The following is a 20,483-nucleotide window of genomic DNA, read 5'->3' on the forward strand; positions in this document are numbered from 1 at the left end:
AAGAGCTTAACAAGTAATAGAGCTAAGTTCAAATCCACAACTTCGGACTCAAAACATACATTATTTTCTTCCCATCTTTATTCAAAGTTAAGCACTTCATTTTACAGTGGCATTCTCTAACTGTTTCTCAAAGTTGATGAGTAAATACAAACACCAAAAATCATAGGTTCTAAACATTTTCTGAGTTCATGGCCCTTTAAAAAAATCAAACCTATGAAACCACTGGAGAGGAAAAAAAAAAAAGTTTTTTTCCACAGTTGTGGGCCCCATAAAGGACTGTAAGTTAAAGAATAGAGGTGATAATTTTTGCTGCTATCATATGCTTCACAGTATACAGCAGACAGCACAGAATAAGGTTTTTTAAAGTATATGAATGATTGTAAACAGACTAATTTTCTTGATACTGGTACTGGAAGTCATGGAGCCTCTAGTAAGTCATATATTTGCGTAGTAATAGAAAAAGTCTATGTAGAAAAGTAATTAACAGAGAAGGAACAAACCAACAATTAATGAGTTTTATCGCATGCTAAGAACTTTATTTCATACCATTTTTTAGCCTCAAAGCAGCCTCTAAAGTAGTTATTATCTGTAATGTTTTAATTCGCCAGAAACTTAAGGTAAATGGTCAAGCAAAGATATAAATTTAGATCAGTGTAGGATGCAAAAAAACCTTGCTTTTTCATTAAGCTTGATAGCACTGAATGTTTTCAAAAGAAAAAAAAACTTAAGACCTACAGTGAAAAGAAAGGTGACCAGGGGATCAAAAATAGGGAAAGTATTGCAATAATAGGAAAGAAGAGCAGGAAACTAAGATAAATAACCTAGATTATAAAATATTTAATTGGGTGGGAGAAAAAATACCAAACTTAAGAACAATTTGATTCTAACTCTAACTCACTGGATAACATTAGACTAACCACTTTACCTTTCTGGACCTTAGCTTCCTCATCAGTAAAATTATGGGTGTTGGATGGCATAAAAACTTAAAGTTCTAAATTCCTTCACAATTTTCAAAACACTATCACAGGTATTTCATTTCACTCCACTGAGCAGGGACTTTGTTTTATTCACTGCTGTATCCCCAGCATCTGGTTGGTACAAAGTATGCCCAAAATATTAGTTGAATAACACGAATTTTGATCCTGACAATTATCCTGAGAGGAACACAGAACAGGGTAGTTATTATTACACTTATTTTACATATGAGAAAAACCAAGGTTCAAAGTTTAAAGACACTTGCTCACAGTCCTACAGCCAGAGGTGGAGCTAGAACGCAAACTCAAGTTTTCAAATTACAGAGCTCAAATCTCTTTCCAGTTCTAAAATGTGTTACACATTTTTATATATTTTCCAATAGTCAGGCACAAGAATAATGAATTCTTCTTATCCTCACCCTTTCTAAGAAAAAAAAAAGTCATCAGGATAGCGTCACTATAGAAAGCAATAAATAAATATTTAGAAGAATTATCTGAAAGAATACCTAACACTCAATAATGGTGCACATGAAATAAAAGAGATTACATTCAAGTTCCGACTTCCTTTGATTATACCAATTACATGTTCTGTGTTCCACAGTGAGTCTGCATCTGTAATTCTGGCTAGCTCCTTTGCAAATGCTTACTCCTAATCATGAGGGAGGAGAAGTACAAATCTATCTCTATAACTATTATTGTTCAAACCATAAACCTTGTACCAGGCTCCCCAATGAGGTTGGGAAACACATCTCATGCCCCTCCTCTAGCCAACTCCAAATCTAAAGCTTTAGAATCAAATGGAGATAGAGGAAAGGGCCTGAAAGGGCAGCATGAGCTGGAAATACATAGCAGGGCAATCTTTGTGTGTGATGGTAGCAACATATTTTAATGGAATAAAAAAAGAAGTCTACAAACTCATCCAAACATAAAATCTTTCTTTCAAAAATAAATAATTTCTAGAACACAAGTATTCCCTTTCCTATAATGTTGCCCATTAAAAGGCTTTCAAAAAGTTAGACGTCAATGATAGGGGAAAAAAAACAAAAGCCTTCAAATATAAAAATGAAAGTAAACGTAATTTAAACAGGTGTGAAACAGCCTCCCATCAAAAAAAATCAAGCAGTTTAAGTAAAATAGAAGCCAAAATACTTTCATCATATGGGAGGCAGTATACAGCTGGTTTGTAAAGTAAGAATTTTAGTACATCTGACAAGAAAAGTTCCTTAAACTCACCAAAATAAACTTTTCTTCTGAAAAATATAAACTTGAATATTCTCCACTGACTTATGTTCCTTTGGTCCCTTCTCCTCCCTCTAAGAGAACTTCCAATTGATATGTGTCATAATTAGGAGAAGAGTTATAGCAAAAGGAGAAGAGCAGTTACTCTGAAACTAATCTATTTTCATAGCACTCACATAAAACAGAGGGTCTAGGGAAAAGCGGGGGGAAAAGTATCAATAAGTGGGGTAACAGATTTAAAAAGTCACTGATTTGGACCCTAAAGAAAAAACTACCAAACAGAAAGCAGTGCTTAATCAAAATAAACATTCTGTAAAAACCTAAAATCTGGGGTAAAGGTTTTAAGAGCTCTAGTTCTAAAATCCTGGAGTTATCCCACAATAATAATCTGCTGTTCTACTTACCTTTTAATAAACAATTCCTCCCCTTAAAAGTTATTTTCCTTAGTGGTACAAACCATGCATCTACATTTTTCTGCATAAATACAATGCCATGTCCTTACCTAGTAGCAAACTGAATGAGCGCATTTTGAAGAGTCTGCCTAATTTCAAGAAGAAAAGATTCATCATCGCTTAGTGTATAATACCAATACTGGACATAATCTCTCAAGGAAAACTGGATAACCTGTAACAAAAATATTGGGAAAAAATTACAACATTTTAGGATTTAAAAAGTTACAGTGGCAAACTAAAAAAGCATGCTGTATCTGCCAATTTATATTTACTCTCTACGTATTAATTTATGGTGGTAAATACCTGCCCTCATTACAAAAACATCAACATACTAAAAACCACTTCAAACATTTTTAAATTATTCTGGTATCCAAACTTACCTACTGCCTAGATTTAAAAAAAAAAAAAAAAATTAAAACACTATATATGGCCAAGTTCCATATAAATCCAGGTAAAGACAGTTTGCAGAAAAAAAATAAACTTTCCATGCTATAATCTAATAAATAATATCAATCAGTTTAATGGAATGAGATGTAAAATAATAGAGAATTCAAAAAAAAAAAAAGGTTTTTTAAAGATTACATCATCGGATCCATTGCAGTCTAATTATAAAAATTATACAGGAGTTCACTTATTTCTACTAACATCTTTGATACTGCCAACAGTATTTAGACAATAAATAATACATAATACAATTCAATGTATAATTTTTACAAACCAGATAAACTAAATATTAGTAATAATAATGTTAAAATTCTAAAGTACACATTTTTATAATCATATAATCAAACATCAATGAAAAATATTTCAGGGGGCATAGCTTTTTACCTAGCTCTAATTTTTTAATGTTTTTAGATCAGATATTTCATTTCCATTTTTAAAAGGTAACAAGTAGGAAAAAAACAGTCTGATTTACCACACCACTAAGCTTATTAATCAACAAAACAGTAACACTTTAACTGTAAAATTTTAAGAAACACTATCAAATGTCAATAAAAACTTTTTTTCTAAATCCAAACTCAATCGAAAGGCTTTTACATAAAGTAAACCACCTCATTAGAAGGGAGTTAATAAATAAGGAAGCATCTTCAAGTATAAAATTCAAGGATAACATAAAGAAATTCCAGGATATTATTTAAAGAGCAAAAAGTATTTCCTGGTATCGTCATAAGAAATATACCTAGAACACAATATATAGAATTCAAATACCACACGCTGAAACTCACTTGCTGGAGAGGTTCATCAATTATATTGGCACCCGTCAATCTTCTATCAATCTTAATAGTCCTGGCTTCCCGTTTCATTTCTTCTAAGCACTTAAAGGAAATCAAAACATCTTACTGAGTAGTTTTCTGATCTAAAATCTCTCTAGTTTAATTCCAGTTGAATACTCAATGTAACATCCCTTCATTATCCTCAAGTGAATAAATAACCTTATTTGAGGTGCTACTACAAGCCAAACACTGTTTCTCAAGTTAACAAAACTAGACACTCCCAAAAAAATGATTATCGTCAAAAATTTAATTAAATCAGCAAACATTTAGAATGTGGGAAAACTGCAAATGTACAGGTATGCTGCTGCCATATTTCAATGAAACTTTACAACTATAAAATCAGTGTTTCATGTGAGTCAAACTGTCTTTATTGGACACTCTCCCTCTTGCCCCTCCCCTTTCCCAGCCCAAAACAGCATAGCAGCTGCAAAATAATTTTTAAACAGATTTTATTTAGGGATAGTTTTTGGCAACTTACGAAAATGTATTTCTCTAGTTTTTTGTGTTCAGAAAGATCAGTGGCCTGAAAATTGGGTTAAAGGCAGTGGGAGACTCTTAAAAAAAACAAACCATAAATATATACAATATAGATACAGATATAGACATAGATATCTATATTAAAAATATATGCTTCAAGTTATAATATGAAACCACTGAAATTTTTTCATAAAACATACTTATAAATCATATTTTAGAAATAGAAAATAAAAACCACTGTTTTTATACTATCTATTAAAAATGGATTATAAAGACTTAACCAGTCTTGAATATAATTTATTACTGTAAAGGATCTTAATTCTTAAAATATTTCCTAACCTCTCTATCTACCACTCAAATGAAGTACACTATAAATAGCTAAGAAATGGTTCAAAAAAGGAAAGGTTAATTTCGTAAGACTTATAAGTAAAAAAAAAATACATATGAATATGAGTCCTAAAGGAGAGAAAGGTTTCAGATCATAAAAAAGTTTAAGTATTAAAAAATTTGTTTATCAATATAAAAGTCAATGGAATAGAGTGAAATTCTTTTATTAATGTAAAATAATATTGGACATTATTTACCTCTACATCTCTTGCACCTTAGCATGTAACAGACAAGTTAATAACTGTAAAGAAAGTTGTTATTAGCATCAACTCCAGGCCATTTGCCTCTCTTCATACAAAATGAAACCAACCCAATTCCACAAGAATTGAAGACACTACAAATCTGAAGCCTACGCAATTCCAATTTTATTTATAGAGTATGATACTAAAAAAAAATAAAATAGCACCATTCAAGATGATAAAAATTAGGTCTGAATTATTAAAATTCAGATACTGCATAATCTAATTACAAGCTATATTTTTCAAAGTAATGAAAAGTATCCATTTTTTCCCTCTGGTTCCTCTGCAATTTATTTCATTCAAACCAGAACACTCATTGACATTGTTACAAATCATACGCATGATGCTTTGAAATACTATGATAAGACAGCAGGAAAAATATCCAAAATAAACTAACCAATTTCTATCATTTTCTCAGGTTTGTATTCCCACTTTATAAATCTAACACTAAGAAAGTTTTTAAGATGGCCTTTTAAAATATATTTCCTAAGTATAATTAGACAATCTCACATAAATTTCAGTGAGCATTAGTAAATTATAGGAAAATTTGTCACGCTATATACAGATGATTATTATCATTGCAAAGAACTGGACTTTGAGGTTTTATATTCCCTCAAACTATTTACCTTAGGAACCCCAGTTGATGTTGGAGGAAGAAATGAGTGTTCACACTGTTCTAGGTACTTCTCTGAGTTTGTTTTTCCAAACAGGAGAGTAACCACTAAACCCCTAGAAAAAAAATTTAATCACAAATATAAAAACAAAACTTTCTTATAATTTAATGACTGTACTACCAAGTATGTTTTTCAGAGTTCACAGATGGCTTATCATTTACTAAAAAGTCAATTTGTGACTTTGGCAAAGCAAGAAATTGACAGATTGTATTAGGTTCTGAAGTTTAAAACAATTATAAACATTTTGTGAATTACACAATAATACTTTTTAAAGTTTTAATCCAATATATTTCCTAAAGAATCTTGTGACAAGGCCGGGTGTGGTGGCTCGCGCCTGTAATCCCAGCACTTTGGGAGGCCAAGGCAGGCGGATCACAAGGTCAGGAGTTCGAGACCAGTTTGACCAACATGGTGAAACTCTGTCTCTACTGAAAATACAAAAATTAGCCAGGGTGGTGGCACACTACTCGGGAGGCTGAGGCAGGAGAATCGCTTGAACCCGGGAGGTGGAGGATGCAGTGAGCTGAGATCACGCCACTACACTCGAGCCTGGGTGACAGAGCAAGACTCCGTCTCGAAAACAAAAAAAACTTAAATGACATTTTTCAAACTTAAGAAAAATCAGGCTGAGCGCAGTGGCTCATGCCTGTAATCCCAGCACCTTGGGAGGTCAAGGCAGGTGAATCATCTGAGGTCAGGAGATCGAGACCATCCTGACCAACATGGTGAAACCCCGTCTCTACTAAAAATACAAAAATTAGCTGGGCGTGATGACACGCACCTGTAATCCGGGCTACTCAGGAGGCTGAGAGAGGAGAATTGCTTGAACCCAGGAGGCAGAGATTGCAGTGAGCCAAGATCACGCCACTGCACTCCAGCGACAGAGTAAGACTCCGTCTCAAAAACAGAAAAAGGAAAATCAGCCCTTATTAAACAAGTATGCTAGCTAATAACCATGGATAAAGGCAAATGAGATCTAAATATGTAGCTAAATGACCAAATTCTATAGTTCTGTTAACCAATTAAGGTGAGGTATTACATTACTACAACTTGCCAGTATGAATACAGAATAAAAATAAAGGCCATTGGGGGAAAAAAAATCTAATCTATGATTTGTTTAAAATAAGGCTGGAATTAAAATATAAATGTATCCCAAAATAAGTTAATTATTTTGAAAAATAATTACAGGATCAAGGAAGATAAATGGTGATTTTGAACTGCTTCACTCTAAGTATTAATTAAATATTATCAATATTTCATAGATTTAAAATTTACCAATAAAGCAAAGTGTTAGAAATCCATCAAAAAACATTTAATCTTATAATGATCTTACAGTAATGTTACAATGATTCAAAGACTGTAATGACAGGAAGGGAACAGTAAGACATTAAATATTATCAGTCTCAACTACTGAAAGGAAGATTCTCAAAGTCCTCCAATTTTTGTGGCTACCTTTCCATGTTTGTTGAGAACAAGGAAAAAGTCAAATCAGTTTATGTCATTAATTCTGTTTTTGTTGTCTGTAAAAGGCTGGTCTCAGAATTACTGCTAAATTTCATCTATCTGTGTTATATCTGGTATTATTATTAAGATTCAAGTTGGCCCTGTATTTCAGTTTTACCTGGTTATTAAGCATATTTACAGACACAATAAAATGTTTATATTAACACTGTGTTATTAAAAACATCATCAAGAAACAGACTGATAAGACATTAACTTTTGCCCACAAGTGTGTGACGACAGGAAGACAAGATAAAGAGCAGTGTGATTTTAAAAGAACCTAAATAGTAGCTTCAGCCGTAAAGTTTAAATAATAATTTAAACTGTAGTTAGGTGCAAGAAATAATTATATAACCCAACTAATATAACAGAATGCCACAAAATAACCATAATGCAATGGGATGAAAGTATCCTACAACAACAAAAATGAAAAATCCCCATGTATTTTTCTTTCCAAAAGTATTCTTTATATTAAAAAATAAGGGGTTAACTTTGACTATAAGCAAAATAGAGACATTATCAACACTTCAGAAGAATAAACTGCAGCACTTAAAAACTTAAGTTTTATTAGCAAAACAAAACAAGAGAGGATTCCACAGGCCTACCATGTGACTCTTAATTTTCTCTAAAGAGTTTTTTAGTATCCATTATCCTCTAGTATCCCACCTTATCTTCAAATTTTTACAGAACTTTGTAAGCATCTGAAAGATTTTTTGAAATTATTCCTTGATAAATTACAACATTTAAAAAAGGAACAACAAAGGTTCTCATGACTTTAAAAATGAATAAACTTTGTGCAGGATCTGGGTATATTTAAAGATTTAAAAACTTAAAAAATTAATAAACTGATTTCTCTTTTTCCTAAATCTTATTTGGAGCAGTTGAGTAAAAAAAGAAATAATTATTCACTTATCTACCTTCTAAGGGCTCCTACCTTAGCCTATAAAGCTGCAATATCCTCCCTTGCCAAAGTATTGGGAAATACTCTGAAATCCTTTTCCTTCACTCTAACAAGGGCTAATACAATTAGCGCAATTAGAAGACATTTCTACCTTTCCAAAAAAAAAAAAAAGTCAAGACAATTTCCTTTCCAATTAATAAATGCAGCCTTGACTCTGAGAAGGAGTGGTGCAACCTTGTCGCTATTCAGCCATGCTGTGGCCTTAACTGTGACTGAGGAGTGTAATTAGGAAACCCATTTGGCTGCAGATCTGTATTATCTTCAATCAGCTTTATCATCAATAAAGATACTCTGAACTCCATTATCAGACTATTATGGCTAAAATAAGTTTAAATGTTTCAGTACACAGTATTATATCTAGGCCATAGATATAAAAATACTAAATCTAACAAAATATAGTTTTATGGAGAGTCTCTAACATAGCTGCTCAATTAAAGAAATTCTCACTTGTTCAAGCATATGCTCCCTATAGAAAGACCATAACATGACTATCAAATCTGTATCCCCAAAAAAGTGACAGATATATTTCGAAGCTAACCCTTCAGTGTCCGATATAGTTTCTCAAGCTACTGTTTATATAAGCTATTCAATTCAGCTAAATCTTCTAAACCTATAGGCTCAAACAACTCCTCCAAATATTTGGGGTCTCAAAAGATTTTTCAGGATGAAATCAGTGTTCATTCCACAACTGATTACATAAATATGTCATATAAACATACATACAAACACAGTAACAACAAAATACTCATTTCAACTAAGCTACTTTGGTAACAGTGTCTAAATAACAAACATCCCTTGTCTATATATTTTCTAATATTTCCTTGTAATTCATGTCTGATACCAAACCTCTGCATACAAAGCTACAATAAATTATGACTGAAACCTCTCTTGTAAAGGTTTATCAACTTAAGGGAAAATATAAACGTACACCAAATAACTACGAAGAGAAAACTGTGAAATCAGGTATCTGAATTTTCTAGACCGAAATGACAACATTCATTAAAGGAAAAAATTAACATTATTGTCTGAAGTCTAATCACAATTTCTATAATGTAAAACTTCATGTGTAGTCTCATTTTAACTTACTTATTATTATTAACATAATGCAAAAGAAAATTTCAAATTTAAAGGAGAAACAACACCAAAAGGAATCTGAAAAATTTTTTAAACTTTACACATTATCACCAAAAAAAAGTTCATACCTTTGGAAATGGACATCTATTATTGAAGGACTACCCATATTTATGATACAAATAATGACAATCACTGTTTTTATTTTTATGGGTATCCTTATTTTTTTAACTTTAGTAAAAGCAATTTATTAAAAATGGCATTCACAAATAAATCATACTCCCATTTCTCATAGTCATTTGTTTCCATTTTAACAAGACATGACACAAGAATTATAAAATTGTAATTGAGTATACTTACCCACCCACAAAGCAGAGGATATAAAATGTCAAATAAAATATTACAAAGGGTCCAAAGGTTATCAGAAAAAGGACAATGCCAAGGCTTCCCCATCCCCATATGGATAGACTGGTCTGAAATAAAGAAAAAATATAAGTAAATAAGTAAATAATTCTCCACATGAATTAGAAAAGAACCAACAAAACTTTAATACAGTTCTAAATTTCTTCTTGTAAACATTTATGGTATTATTTCAGTAACTTTTGAAAATGTAAAGTGTACACTTGAAAATTTATCTCCACAAAACAATATACAAAATTTATATGTATAGAGAGATTTATAGAGCATCTGCAATTACTTTTTAAAAATATCCTAGTGGTAATGCAAAGGTAAGGAACAGAAATAGTTACACAAACTGTTAAATGAAATTCTGGCATGAGAAATACAACAAAGTATGTATAAAAACATCTGTACATTTATATTTGCAAACGTATATATAAAAGGATAAGTAGGCTACAAAGTTATACTTACTTAGAATTAATATTTCATCTTGAAACTAGGTTCCAATATAACTACAGCATAAGGAGACATTTTATTAGAAATTTAAATTTCAAGGTAAGAAATTCTTATCTCATTGAAAATTGTGATATTATTTTACTCAAATTATGTGTAGAAACTCATACAATTATAATTACAAAAGTTCCAACTTCCAGTTACCAAAATTTACTATAAGCTCAACAAAACATCACCAAAAAGTATTCATACATTTAAAAAAAAACCTATTTCATACAGAATTATACAGTTTCAGCCAATAAAAAAATACGCCTTTTATTAAAGGCAAACTGGATTTTGGCAATTTAAGTCATTATGAACAAATACATGTGTTCAATTCAGCAAGTTCCTACATCCATTGGCCTTGCACTGTGAGGTAGTACACAAAGGAAGCATTTGTCCCACTCATGCCATCAAGGAGCATGGAGAAGAATGTCCTATAGGAATGAAACAATTAGATACTGAACCAAAAGAAAATAATAGAAAGCATTATAAGATGCTAAACTGAACAAAATTAACAACCAAAAAACTATAGAACAGACAGTAAGCACTGTGGATTATGAGAGAAAGGAGGGTTTTATTTATTCATTCATTCACTCACCAGTCATTGCTTCCTTTGTGACAAGCACAGCTTAAGGTAGTGGGGATACCACAAGGGATAAAACATATCCTCATAAATCTACATTCTAGTAAGGAGAGAAACAAAGTATACCCTCATAAGTTCACATAGCTTCATAAGTTTACATTCCAAAAGTGGGGAAAAAGAAAATTAAGCAAATATGTAGTTATATCACATGGGGATAAGTGCTATGGAGAAAAATAAAGCAACTGTATAGGGCTAGTCTAAGCAACTCTAAATGATTAGATGACAAATGAACAGAAATCCTGGACAAGATTTATTTAGGGAGACATATAATACTGAGTCTTCCTATCCCAAAATGGTAATTTTCAACTTAATCATATCTTCTTTTATGTCTCTCAGAGTTATACAACTCTTATTCTTTTGTGTTTTATTATCCTTTTTCCACATCTTGGTCACTTTATCTTTTAAACAAAGGACAGAATGCCTGCTAATGAAGTTTCTGCTCTGCCTCCATGTTCTCTCCTCTCTGAATCAGGAGGGAATACTATTTCACCTACAGAAGTGTTCTCTGACTTCCTTCTAAGAGCTGGTAAGTAGGACATAGTTATTTAGAATAAAGTTCAGAGCCACTCAGTTTCTCTAATACTTTGCTGAAGTTCCTAATCCACACTAAAATACGGCATGCCACTCTCTCCTGTCCTGTGCAACTTCCACTGAGAAGTCTGCTGGCAAATGTACTGGAGCATCATTACATGTTTTTTTTCTTTTGCTCTTGCTGCTTTTAGGATCCTTTCTTCTTCATCCTTGACCTTTGAGAGTTTAATTATTAAGTATCTTGAGGTAGTCTTGGTTTAAATCAGCTTGGTGTTCTATAACCTTCTTGTATTTTAATATTGATATCTTTTACTAGTTTTGAGAGGCTCTTTGTTATTGTCTATCTGAATAAATTTTCTACCCCTAACTCTCTCTCTACCTCCTCTTTAAGGACAATAACTCTTAGGTTTGTCCTTTTGAGGCTATTTTCTAGATCTCGTAGTTCTGCCTCGTTCCTTTTTATTCTTTTTTCTCCTCTGTGTATTTTCAATTAGCCTGTCTTCAAGTTCACTCATTCCTTCTTCTGTTTGATCAATTCTGTTAAGAGATTCTGATACATTTGTTAGTAGGTCAACTGCACTTTTCAACTCCAAGATTTTTGCTTGATTCTTTTTAATCTCTTTGTTAAATTTATCTGATAAGATTCTGAATTCCTTCTCTGTATTATCTTGAATTTTCTTGTATTTCCTCAAAACAACTATTTTGATTTTTCCACCCAAAAGGACAAATATCCGTGGTGTCTTATTTAGTTCATTTGGTGAGGTCAGCGTTTTCCTGGATGGTCTTGATGCTTGTGGATGTTCACTGATGTCTGGACATTGAAGAGTTAGGCATTTATTGTAGTCTTTACAGTCTAGGTTTGTCTGTCCCAGTCCTTCTTGGGAAGGCTTTCCAGGTATTCGAAGGAACTTGGGTGTTGTGATCTGTTTCTAGTCACTGTAGCCATATATACATTATGGGCACCTTAAGCCTACTAATGTTGTGGCTCTGAAAGACTTGTAGTGGTATTGCCTTCATGGTCCTAAATAACATGTGGAAGAATTATTTAAATTACCAGGCAGAAACTCTTGTTCTCTTCCCTTACATTCTCCCAAAGAGAGTCTCTTTCTCTCTCTGCTAAGGTGTGTGGAGCTGGGGGAGGGGTGACACAAGCACCCCTGTTGCCATCTCCACTGTGATGGCACTGGATCATACTTGAAGTCAACAAAGCACTGAGTCACACTAGAGGCCTGTGGTAACCATCCCAGTGGTTGGAACCTGAGGCCAGTAAGCCTTGCCACTGTAAAGTGCTTTGGAGTCCTAAGTAAACATGAAAGGCAGGCTAGGCCACAAGAGTGCAAGTCCTGGGCTGTGCTGGGTTCGGAGCCACCACACCACCCAGTGAGACACCAGCTGGGGCGACGAAGGGAGCACTTGCACCACCCTTCCTCCCACCCCAAGTAGTGCAGCTTGCAATTCCGGGAAAGACTCCTTCTCTCTGCTTGAGGAGAGGAGAGGGAAGAGTGAAGAGGACGCTGTCTTGTAACTTGGATACCAGCTTCGCCACAGTAGGACAGGTCACCAGGCAGAGTCCTGAGGCTCCTGTTCCAGGCCCTACCTCCCAGACAGCATTTCTAGACACACCATTGGACAAAAGGGAATCTACTGCTTTGAAGGGAAGGACCTAGTTCCCGCAAGATTGATTATCTGCTGACTAAAGAGCCCTTGGGCCCTGAATAATCAGCAGCAGTAGGTACCCAGGCAGTACTTTCCATGGGCCTTGGGTGAGATTTAGAGACATGCTGGCTTTAGGTGTGACCCAGTACATGTCCAGTTGTGGTAACTATGCGGGGAGACTTCTGCTTGAGAAAAGGAGAGGGAAGAGGGAGGGGACTTTGTGTTGCACCTTAGATACCACCTTTACTATTAGTTGTGTAACCACCACATGCCTTCATTTCTTCACCTATGTCATGTGGTTACGGTGGGGAGCAAATGAGTTCACAGTCCAATGGTCAATTTTGGCTTAATCACTATTATTATGCAAAGTTAAACAATAAAAAAGTTTTTAAACATTGCCCAAGGTCACACAGCTATAAGGGTAAGATCTGACACTAAGCCAATCTTGACTCTTTAACCCATAAAATTTGTCAGCTGACAATTGTCTTAAAAGTCCTAGTAAGACTCGGTACTGATGGAACGTATCTCTAAATAATAAGAGCTATCTATGACAAACCCACAGCCAATATCATACTGAATGGGCAAAAACTGGAAGCATTCCCTTTGAAAACTGGCACAAGACAGGGATGTCCTCTCTCACCACTCCTATTCAACATAGGGTTGGAAGTTCTGGCCACGGCAATCAGGCAGGAGAAAGAAATAAAGGGTATTCAATTAGGAAAACAGGAAGTCAAATTTTCCCTGTTTGCAAATGACATGATTGTATATTTAGAAAACACCATCGTCTCAGCCCAAAATCTCCTTAAGCTGATAAGCAACTTCAGCAAAGTCTCAGGATACAAAATCAATGTGCAAAAATCACAAGTGTTTCTAGACACCAATAACAGTACAAACAGAGAGCCAAATCATGAGTGAACTCCCATTCACAATTGCTTCAAATGGAATAAAATACCTAGGAATCCAACTTACAATGGATGTGAAGGACCTCTTCAAGGCGAACTACAAATCACTGCTCAATGAAATAAAAGAGGACACAAATGGAAAAACATTCTACGCTCATGGATAGGAAAAATCAATATCGTGAAAATGGCCATACTGCCCACGGTAATTTATATATTCAATGCCATTCCCATCAAGCTACCAATGACTTTCTTCATAGAATTGGAAAAAAACTTCTTTAAAGTTCATATGGAAATAAAAAAGAGCAGCATTGCCAAGACAATCCTAAGCCAAAAGAACAAAGCTGGAGGCATCATGCTACCTGACTTCAAACTATACTACAAGGCTACAGTAACCAAAACAGCATGGTACTGGTACCAAAACAGAGATATAGACCAATGGAACAGAACAGAGTCCTCAGAAATAATACCACACATCTACAACCATCTGATCTTAGACAAACCTGACAAAAACAAGAAATGGGGAAAGGATTCCCTATTTAATAAATGGCACTGGGCAAGCTGGCTAGCCATATGTAGAAAGCTGAAACTGGATCTCTTCCTTACATCTTAGACAAAAATTAATTCAAGATGGATTAGAGACTTAAATGTTAGACCTAAAACCATAAAAACCCTAGAAGAAAACCTAGGCAACACCATTCAGGACATAGGCATGGGCAAGGACTTCACGTCTAAAATACCAAAAGCAATGGCAACAAAAACCAAAATTGACAAACGGGATCTAATTAAACTAAAGAGCTTCTACACAGCAAAAGAAACTACCATCAGAGTGAACAGGCAACCTACAGAATGGGAGAAAAATTTTGCAATCTACTCATCTGACAAAGGGCTAACATCCAGAACCTACAAAGAACTCAAACAAATTTAAAAGAAGAAAACAATCCCACCAAAAAGTGGGCAAAGGATATGAACAGCCACTTCTCAAAATAAGACATTTATGCAGCCAACAGGCACATAAAAAAATGCTCATCATCACTGGCCATCAGAGAAATGCAAAATCAAAACCATTAATGAGATACCATCTCACACCAGTTAGAATGGCTACCATTAAAAAGTCAGGAACAACAGTAGTGCTGGAGAGGATGTGGAGAATAGGAACGCTTTTACACTGTTGGTGGATTGTAAACTAGTTCAACCATTATGGAAAAACAGTATGCATGCATTCTCAAGGATCTAGAACTAGATGTACCCATATGACCTTGCTTATCCCATTACTGGCATATACCCAAGATTATAAATCCTGCTGCTATAAAGACACATGCACAATGCATGTTTATTATGCACTACTACAATAGCAAAGACTTGAATCAAATAACCCAAATGTCCATCAGTGATTGATTGATTAAGAAAAATGTAAGTACCATATACACCATGGAATACTATGCAGCCATAAAAAGGATGAGTTTGTGTCCTTTGTAGGGACATGGATGCAGCTGGAAACCATCATTCTGCAAACTATAGAACACAAAACCAAACAATCGCGATGTTCTCACCTCATAGGTGGGAACTGAACAATGAGATCACTTGGACTTGGGAAGGTAGACATCACACACCAGGGCCTATCATGGGGAGGGGAGGGGAGGGATAGCATTGGGAGTTATACCTGATGTAAATGACGAAGTTGATGGGTGCTGACGAAGTTGATGGGTGCAGCACACCAACACATGGCACAGTATACATATGTAACAAACCTGCACATTATGCAATAATGTACCCTAGAACTCTTAAAGTGCTAATAATAATAAAAACTAAATTAAAAATAAAATTAAATAAATAAATAAATATTAAAAAAAGAAAAATGTGGCAGATATACACCATGGAATACTATGCAGCCATATAAAGGATGAGTTCATGTCCTTTGTAGGGACATGGATGCAAAGAAACCATCATTCTCAGCAAAACAATCGCGAAGACCAGAAACTGAACACCGTACGTTCTCACCATAGGTGAAGGTTCAACAACAGGAACATCGGGACACACAGGAAGGGGAACATCATACACCAGTGAAGTTCACCTGGCATATTTAAATACATTGCATGATGAAGGCCAAATAGATATGGCTAAGTAAGTGGGGGAGCTGGGAGAAATAAAGCATTTAGGAGATATACCTAATGTAAATGACAAGTTATCAAGGCAGCACACCAACATGGGCACATGTATACATATGCAACAAACCCGCCGCGGGTGCACATGTACCCTAGAACTTAAAGTATAATAAAATATTAATTAATTAATTTTAAAAGTCACAGTAAGAAAAAAATGCTAATATAATAAATAAATGCTTTTATTTAAATATTAATCAGCTTAATATGCCTCCAAGAAAGTAGTCAGAAAACTACCTGCAATATGAATATAATAAATTCCTCATCTGAAAATCAATTTAACCATGTATCTTCTAAATAAATAACAGAAAATTTGAGTTTCAAGCATGCTTAGATAATCTACCTGTATTGGTCTGAACTCAAGGACACAATAAAAGACATAAAAATGACTTCAACTTCCAATGCATTCTGAAAATTAAAGAAATGGTAATGCAAAATTACATATGCATCCTTCCTGACCATAGAAAGGACGTAGAAATAATTTATCTTGTGATATTTTCATCTATCAAGGCACAATTTGACATTTATCTCAATTTGATCCTCAAAAGATATTTATGATAGGAAAGGCAGCATAATACAGTACTTAAGAGTCAGAAATCACGGATTCCAGATTGCCACTAACTTTCTGTATAACCTTTGGTAAAATCACTAACCCCTTTGATCCAGAATACCCATCAGCACCATGAAGTGGCTGAGTTGTGATATCATCTCTCTCAAGTCTAGTAGCAGACTGGTTCAGTAACTCTTCACAATCACACAACCAATTCAGTGCTTAATTTCGCCTAGGTTATCAGTGCTTTAATTCAGCCAATCTTGTGTGTAGATTATCCTGGTTCATGCAGAGAGTGGGGGTTATGGAAAATGCTGTTTTAGATCAGCTCTTTTATTCCAGCTATCTTAGAACAGGCTGTCAGAACTACCATAGAAAGGAACTTAGACTGTGAGATGAATCTCACCAGAATGGGTCAACCACTCAACTTATATTTAAATACATTATACAGCTTAGGCTGCCAAGCAGACTGGGCTAAGAATCTTACAGTTGATACTACTTCAGTGCCAACTTGAGTCATAATAATTATATATATAGTTCCACAATAAAAAATAAGTAGCCATAAGAAGAGTGACCCTATAACAAGTACAGACTGTTTTCCTCCCAATCTTATTCTCCTTTTTTTAATTAATCCTATTATTATATTTTAAGTTGTAGGGTATATGTGCAGGGCTAACGCAGGTTTATACATATGTATGTTTTGTGCCATGCTGGGTCTGCTGCACCCATCAACTCACATTTTACATCAGGTATAACTCCCAATGCAATCCCTCCCTCCCTCTGGGCGATAGGCCCCGTGTGATGTTCCCTTCCTGAGTCCAAGTGATTCATTGTTCAGTTCCCACCTATGAGTGAGAGAACATGTGGTGTTTGGTTTTCTGTTCTGTGATAGTTTGCTAAGAATGATGGATTCCAGCTGCATCCATGTCCCTACAAAGCACACTACAAACCAACTCTTTTATGGCTGCATAGTATTCCATGGTGTATATATGTGCTACATTTTCTTAATCCAGTCTGTCACTGATGGACATTTGCTGATTCCAAGCCTGCTGGTTATGAAATAGTGCTGCAAAATAAAACACACTTGTGCATGTGCAATTTTATATAGCATGAATTTATAATCCTTTTGGGTATATACCCAGTAATGGGACACAATATATGGTACATCTAGTTCTAGATCCTTGAGGAATTCCCATACTGTTTTCCATAATGGTTGAACTAGTTTACAATCCCAACCAACAGTGTAAAAGTGTTCTCCACATCCTCTCCAGCACCCTGTTGTTTCCTTGACTTTAATGATTCATTCTGAATCTGGTGTGAGATGGTATCTCATTGTGGTTTTCCTTTGATTTGCATTTCCTCTGATGGCCAGTGATGATGAGCATTTTTTCATATGTCTGTTGGCTGTATGAATGTCTTCTTTGAGAAATGTCTGTTCATATCCTTTTGCCCACTTTTTTGATGGTTGTTTGTTTTTCTTTGTAAATTTGTTTTGAGTTCTTTCAGGTGTCTCTGGATATTAGCCCTTTGTCAGATGAGTAGATTGCAAAAAATTTTCTCCCATTCCTGTAGGTTCGTTCACTCTGATGGTAGTCTTTTGCTGTGCAGAAGCCTTTAGTTTTAATTAGATCCCATTTGTCAATTTTGGCTTTCGGCTGGCCGCTGCTTTGGTGTTTTAGACATGAAGTCTCTTTGTCGCCTATGTCCTGAATCAGACTACCTAGGTTTTCCTAGGATTTTATGGTATTAGGGTCTAACATTTAAGTCTCTAATCCATCTTGAATTCAATTTCGTGATAAGGAGTAAGAAAAAGATCCATTTCAGCTTTCTACTTATGGCTAGCCAATTTTCCCAGCACCATTTACTGTGTCAACATTACATCAACGGCATAAGTTAACAAGCATATTCAGAATTGAACTCAATCTCTGCAGCAAGCAGACCTAATAGACATCTGTAAACCTCCACCCAAATCAATAGAATATACTGCTCTTTTCTCAGCACCACATCGCATTTCACCCAAAATTGACCACATAATTGGAAGTAAAGCACCCTCAGCAAATGTACAAGAACAGGAACATAACAAACTGTCTCTCAGACCACAGTGCAATCAAACTAGAACTCCAGACTAAGAAAACTCAACTTCAAAACCGGGCCAACTCACATGGGAAAGCCGAACAACCCGCTCCTGAAATGACTACTGGGTACATAACGAAATGAAGGCAGAAATAAAGATGTTCTTTGAAACCATGAGAACAAGATACAACATACCAGAATCTCTTGGACACATTTAAAGCAGTGTGTAGAGGGAAATTTATGCACTAAATGCCCACAAGAGAAAGCAGGAAAGATCTAAAATTGACACTCAACATCACAATTAAAAGAACTAGAGAAGCAAGAGCAAACACATCTCGAAAAGCTAGCAGAAGGCAAGAAATAACTAAGATCAGAGCAGAACTGAAGGAGATAGAGACACAAAACCCTCCAAAAATCAATGATCCAGGAGTTGGTTTTGAAAAGATCAACAAAATTGACAGACCACTAGCAAGACTAATAAAGAAGAAAAGAGAGAAGAATCAAATCGACGAATTAAAATGATAAAGCGGATATCACCACCCAATTCACAGAAATACAAACTACCATCAGAGAATACTATAAACACCTCTACTAAATAAACTAGAAAATCTAGAAGAAATGGATAATTCTGACACTTACACTCTTCCAAGATCAAACCAGGAAGAAGTTGAACTCTGAATAGACCAATGGTAGGCTCTGGAAATTGAGGCAATAATTAATAACCTACCAACCAAAAAAAAAGTCCAGGACCAGATGGATTCACAGCCGAATTCTACCAGGAGGTACAAGGAGGAGTTGGTACCATTCCTTCTGAACGGCCCCAATCAATAGAAAAAGAGGGAATCCTCCTAATCATTTTATGAGGCCAACATCATCCTGATACCAAAGCCTGAAGAGACACAACAAAAAAGAGAATTTTTAGACCAATATCCCTGATGAACATCTATGCAAAAACTCTCAAAAAAATACTGGCAAAACCCGGATTCAACAACACATCAAAAGCTATCCACCATGATCAAGTGGGCCATCCCTGGATGCAAGGCTGGTCTAACATTCGCAAATCAATAAACATAATCCAGCATATAAACAGAACCAAAGACAAGAACCACAAGGATTATCTCAATATGCAGAAAAGGTTTCGACAAAAATTCAACAGCCCTTCATGCTAAAACGCCAATAAATTCGCATTGATGGAACGACTCAAAATAATAAGAGCTATTTATGACAAACCCACAGCCAATATCATACTGAATGGGCAAAAACTGGAAAAATTCCCTCCCACCTTATTCTATCTACAGTAAGTTGAACATTCTTCTCCAGGTAATTTCAATAGAACACGCTCCTGATGTGGAACCTTGTCCCATTTAACATCAAATAATAATGTAATCAAGGCCAAGTACACAGAAGCTGCTCATTAAGTATGAAAATTACTAACTAGACAAGTGAAATGAGGGAAGGAACAGAAAAAGGAGAGAAAAGGGGAGACCAAGGGAAGGGGGAAAGGACAGTGAAAAGGCAAAGGACCTTAAAGTGTTCCTCCTCAGTCTCACCTGATGGCTTCAGATACAACGCTGTATACTCCTATGATTAGTTTATGGTGGAGCAACATATGCATGGCTATACGATTAAGAAAAAAATTGCTTTAAATATAAAACTAAGTAATGAGCCTTAATATTCTATTTTATGTGTGGGTATGCGTACATTTAACATAAAAACTACTGTCCTCCAAACCAATTACTTTGGAGGCTTCACATTGATTCTATTGTTACTAGGTGGGTATGTGTTAGGCTTTAATGATACAAAGATGAATGAGGCAGTTTCTGCCAC

At 35.0% G+C, this 20,483-nt stretch overlaps 1 protein-coding gene across 11 annotated transcripts in view; it reads right to left on the bottom strand.

Annotated features, from left to right (window-relative positions):
• The window catches only part of SNX13 (sorting nexin 13), a 160,055-nt gene that overhangs the window by 103,721 nt on the left and 35,851 nt on the right, over positions 1-20,483 (bottom strand). For 9 of the 11 annotated variants that reach the window (XR_002521035.2, XR_645034.2, XR_002521033.2 and 6 more), the window contains 4 exons: positions 9,609-9,721; positions 5,669-5,771; positions 3,892-3,981; positions 2,716-2,837 (listed from right to left, as the gene is read on the bottom strand). Coding sequence is in view for 8 of the 11 variants with exons in the window: in XM_017956876.3 (XP_017812365.1) it covers positions 2,716-2,837; positions 3,892-3,981; positions 5,669-5,771; positions 9,609-9,721 (428 nt within the window). In the remaining 3 variants the exon portion in view is untranslated. Of the gene's footprint in view, positions 1-2,715; positions 2,838-3,891; positions 3,982-5,668; positions 5,772-9,608; positions 9,722-10,118; positions 10,160-20,483 lie in introns of all 11 variants that reach the window. The other 2 variants (XM_017956877.2, XM_021935967.2) reach the window with 1 other exon arrangement.

The sequence above is a fragment of the Papio anubis genome, chromosome 4 (assembly GCF_008728515.1).
Source record: "Papio anubis isolate 15944 chromosome 4, Panubis1.0, whole genome shotgun sequence".
In the NCBI taxonomy this organism is placed as follows: Eukaryota; Metazoa; Chordata; class Mammalia; order Primates; family Cercopithecidae; genus Papio; species Papio anubis.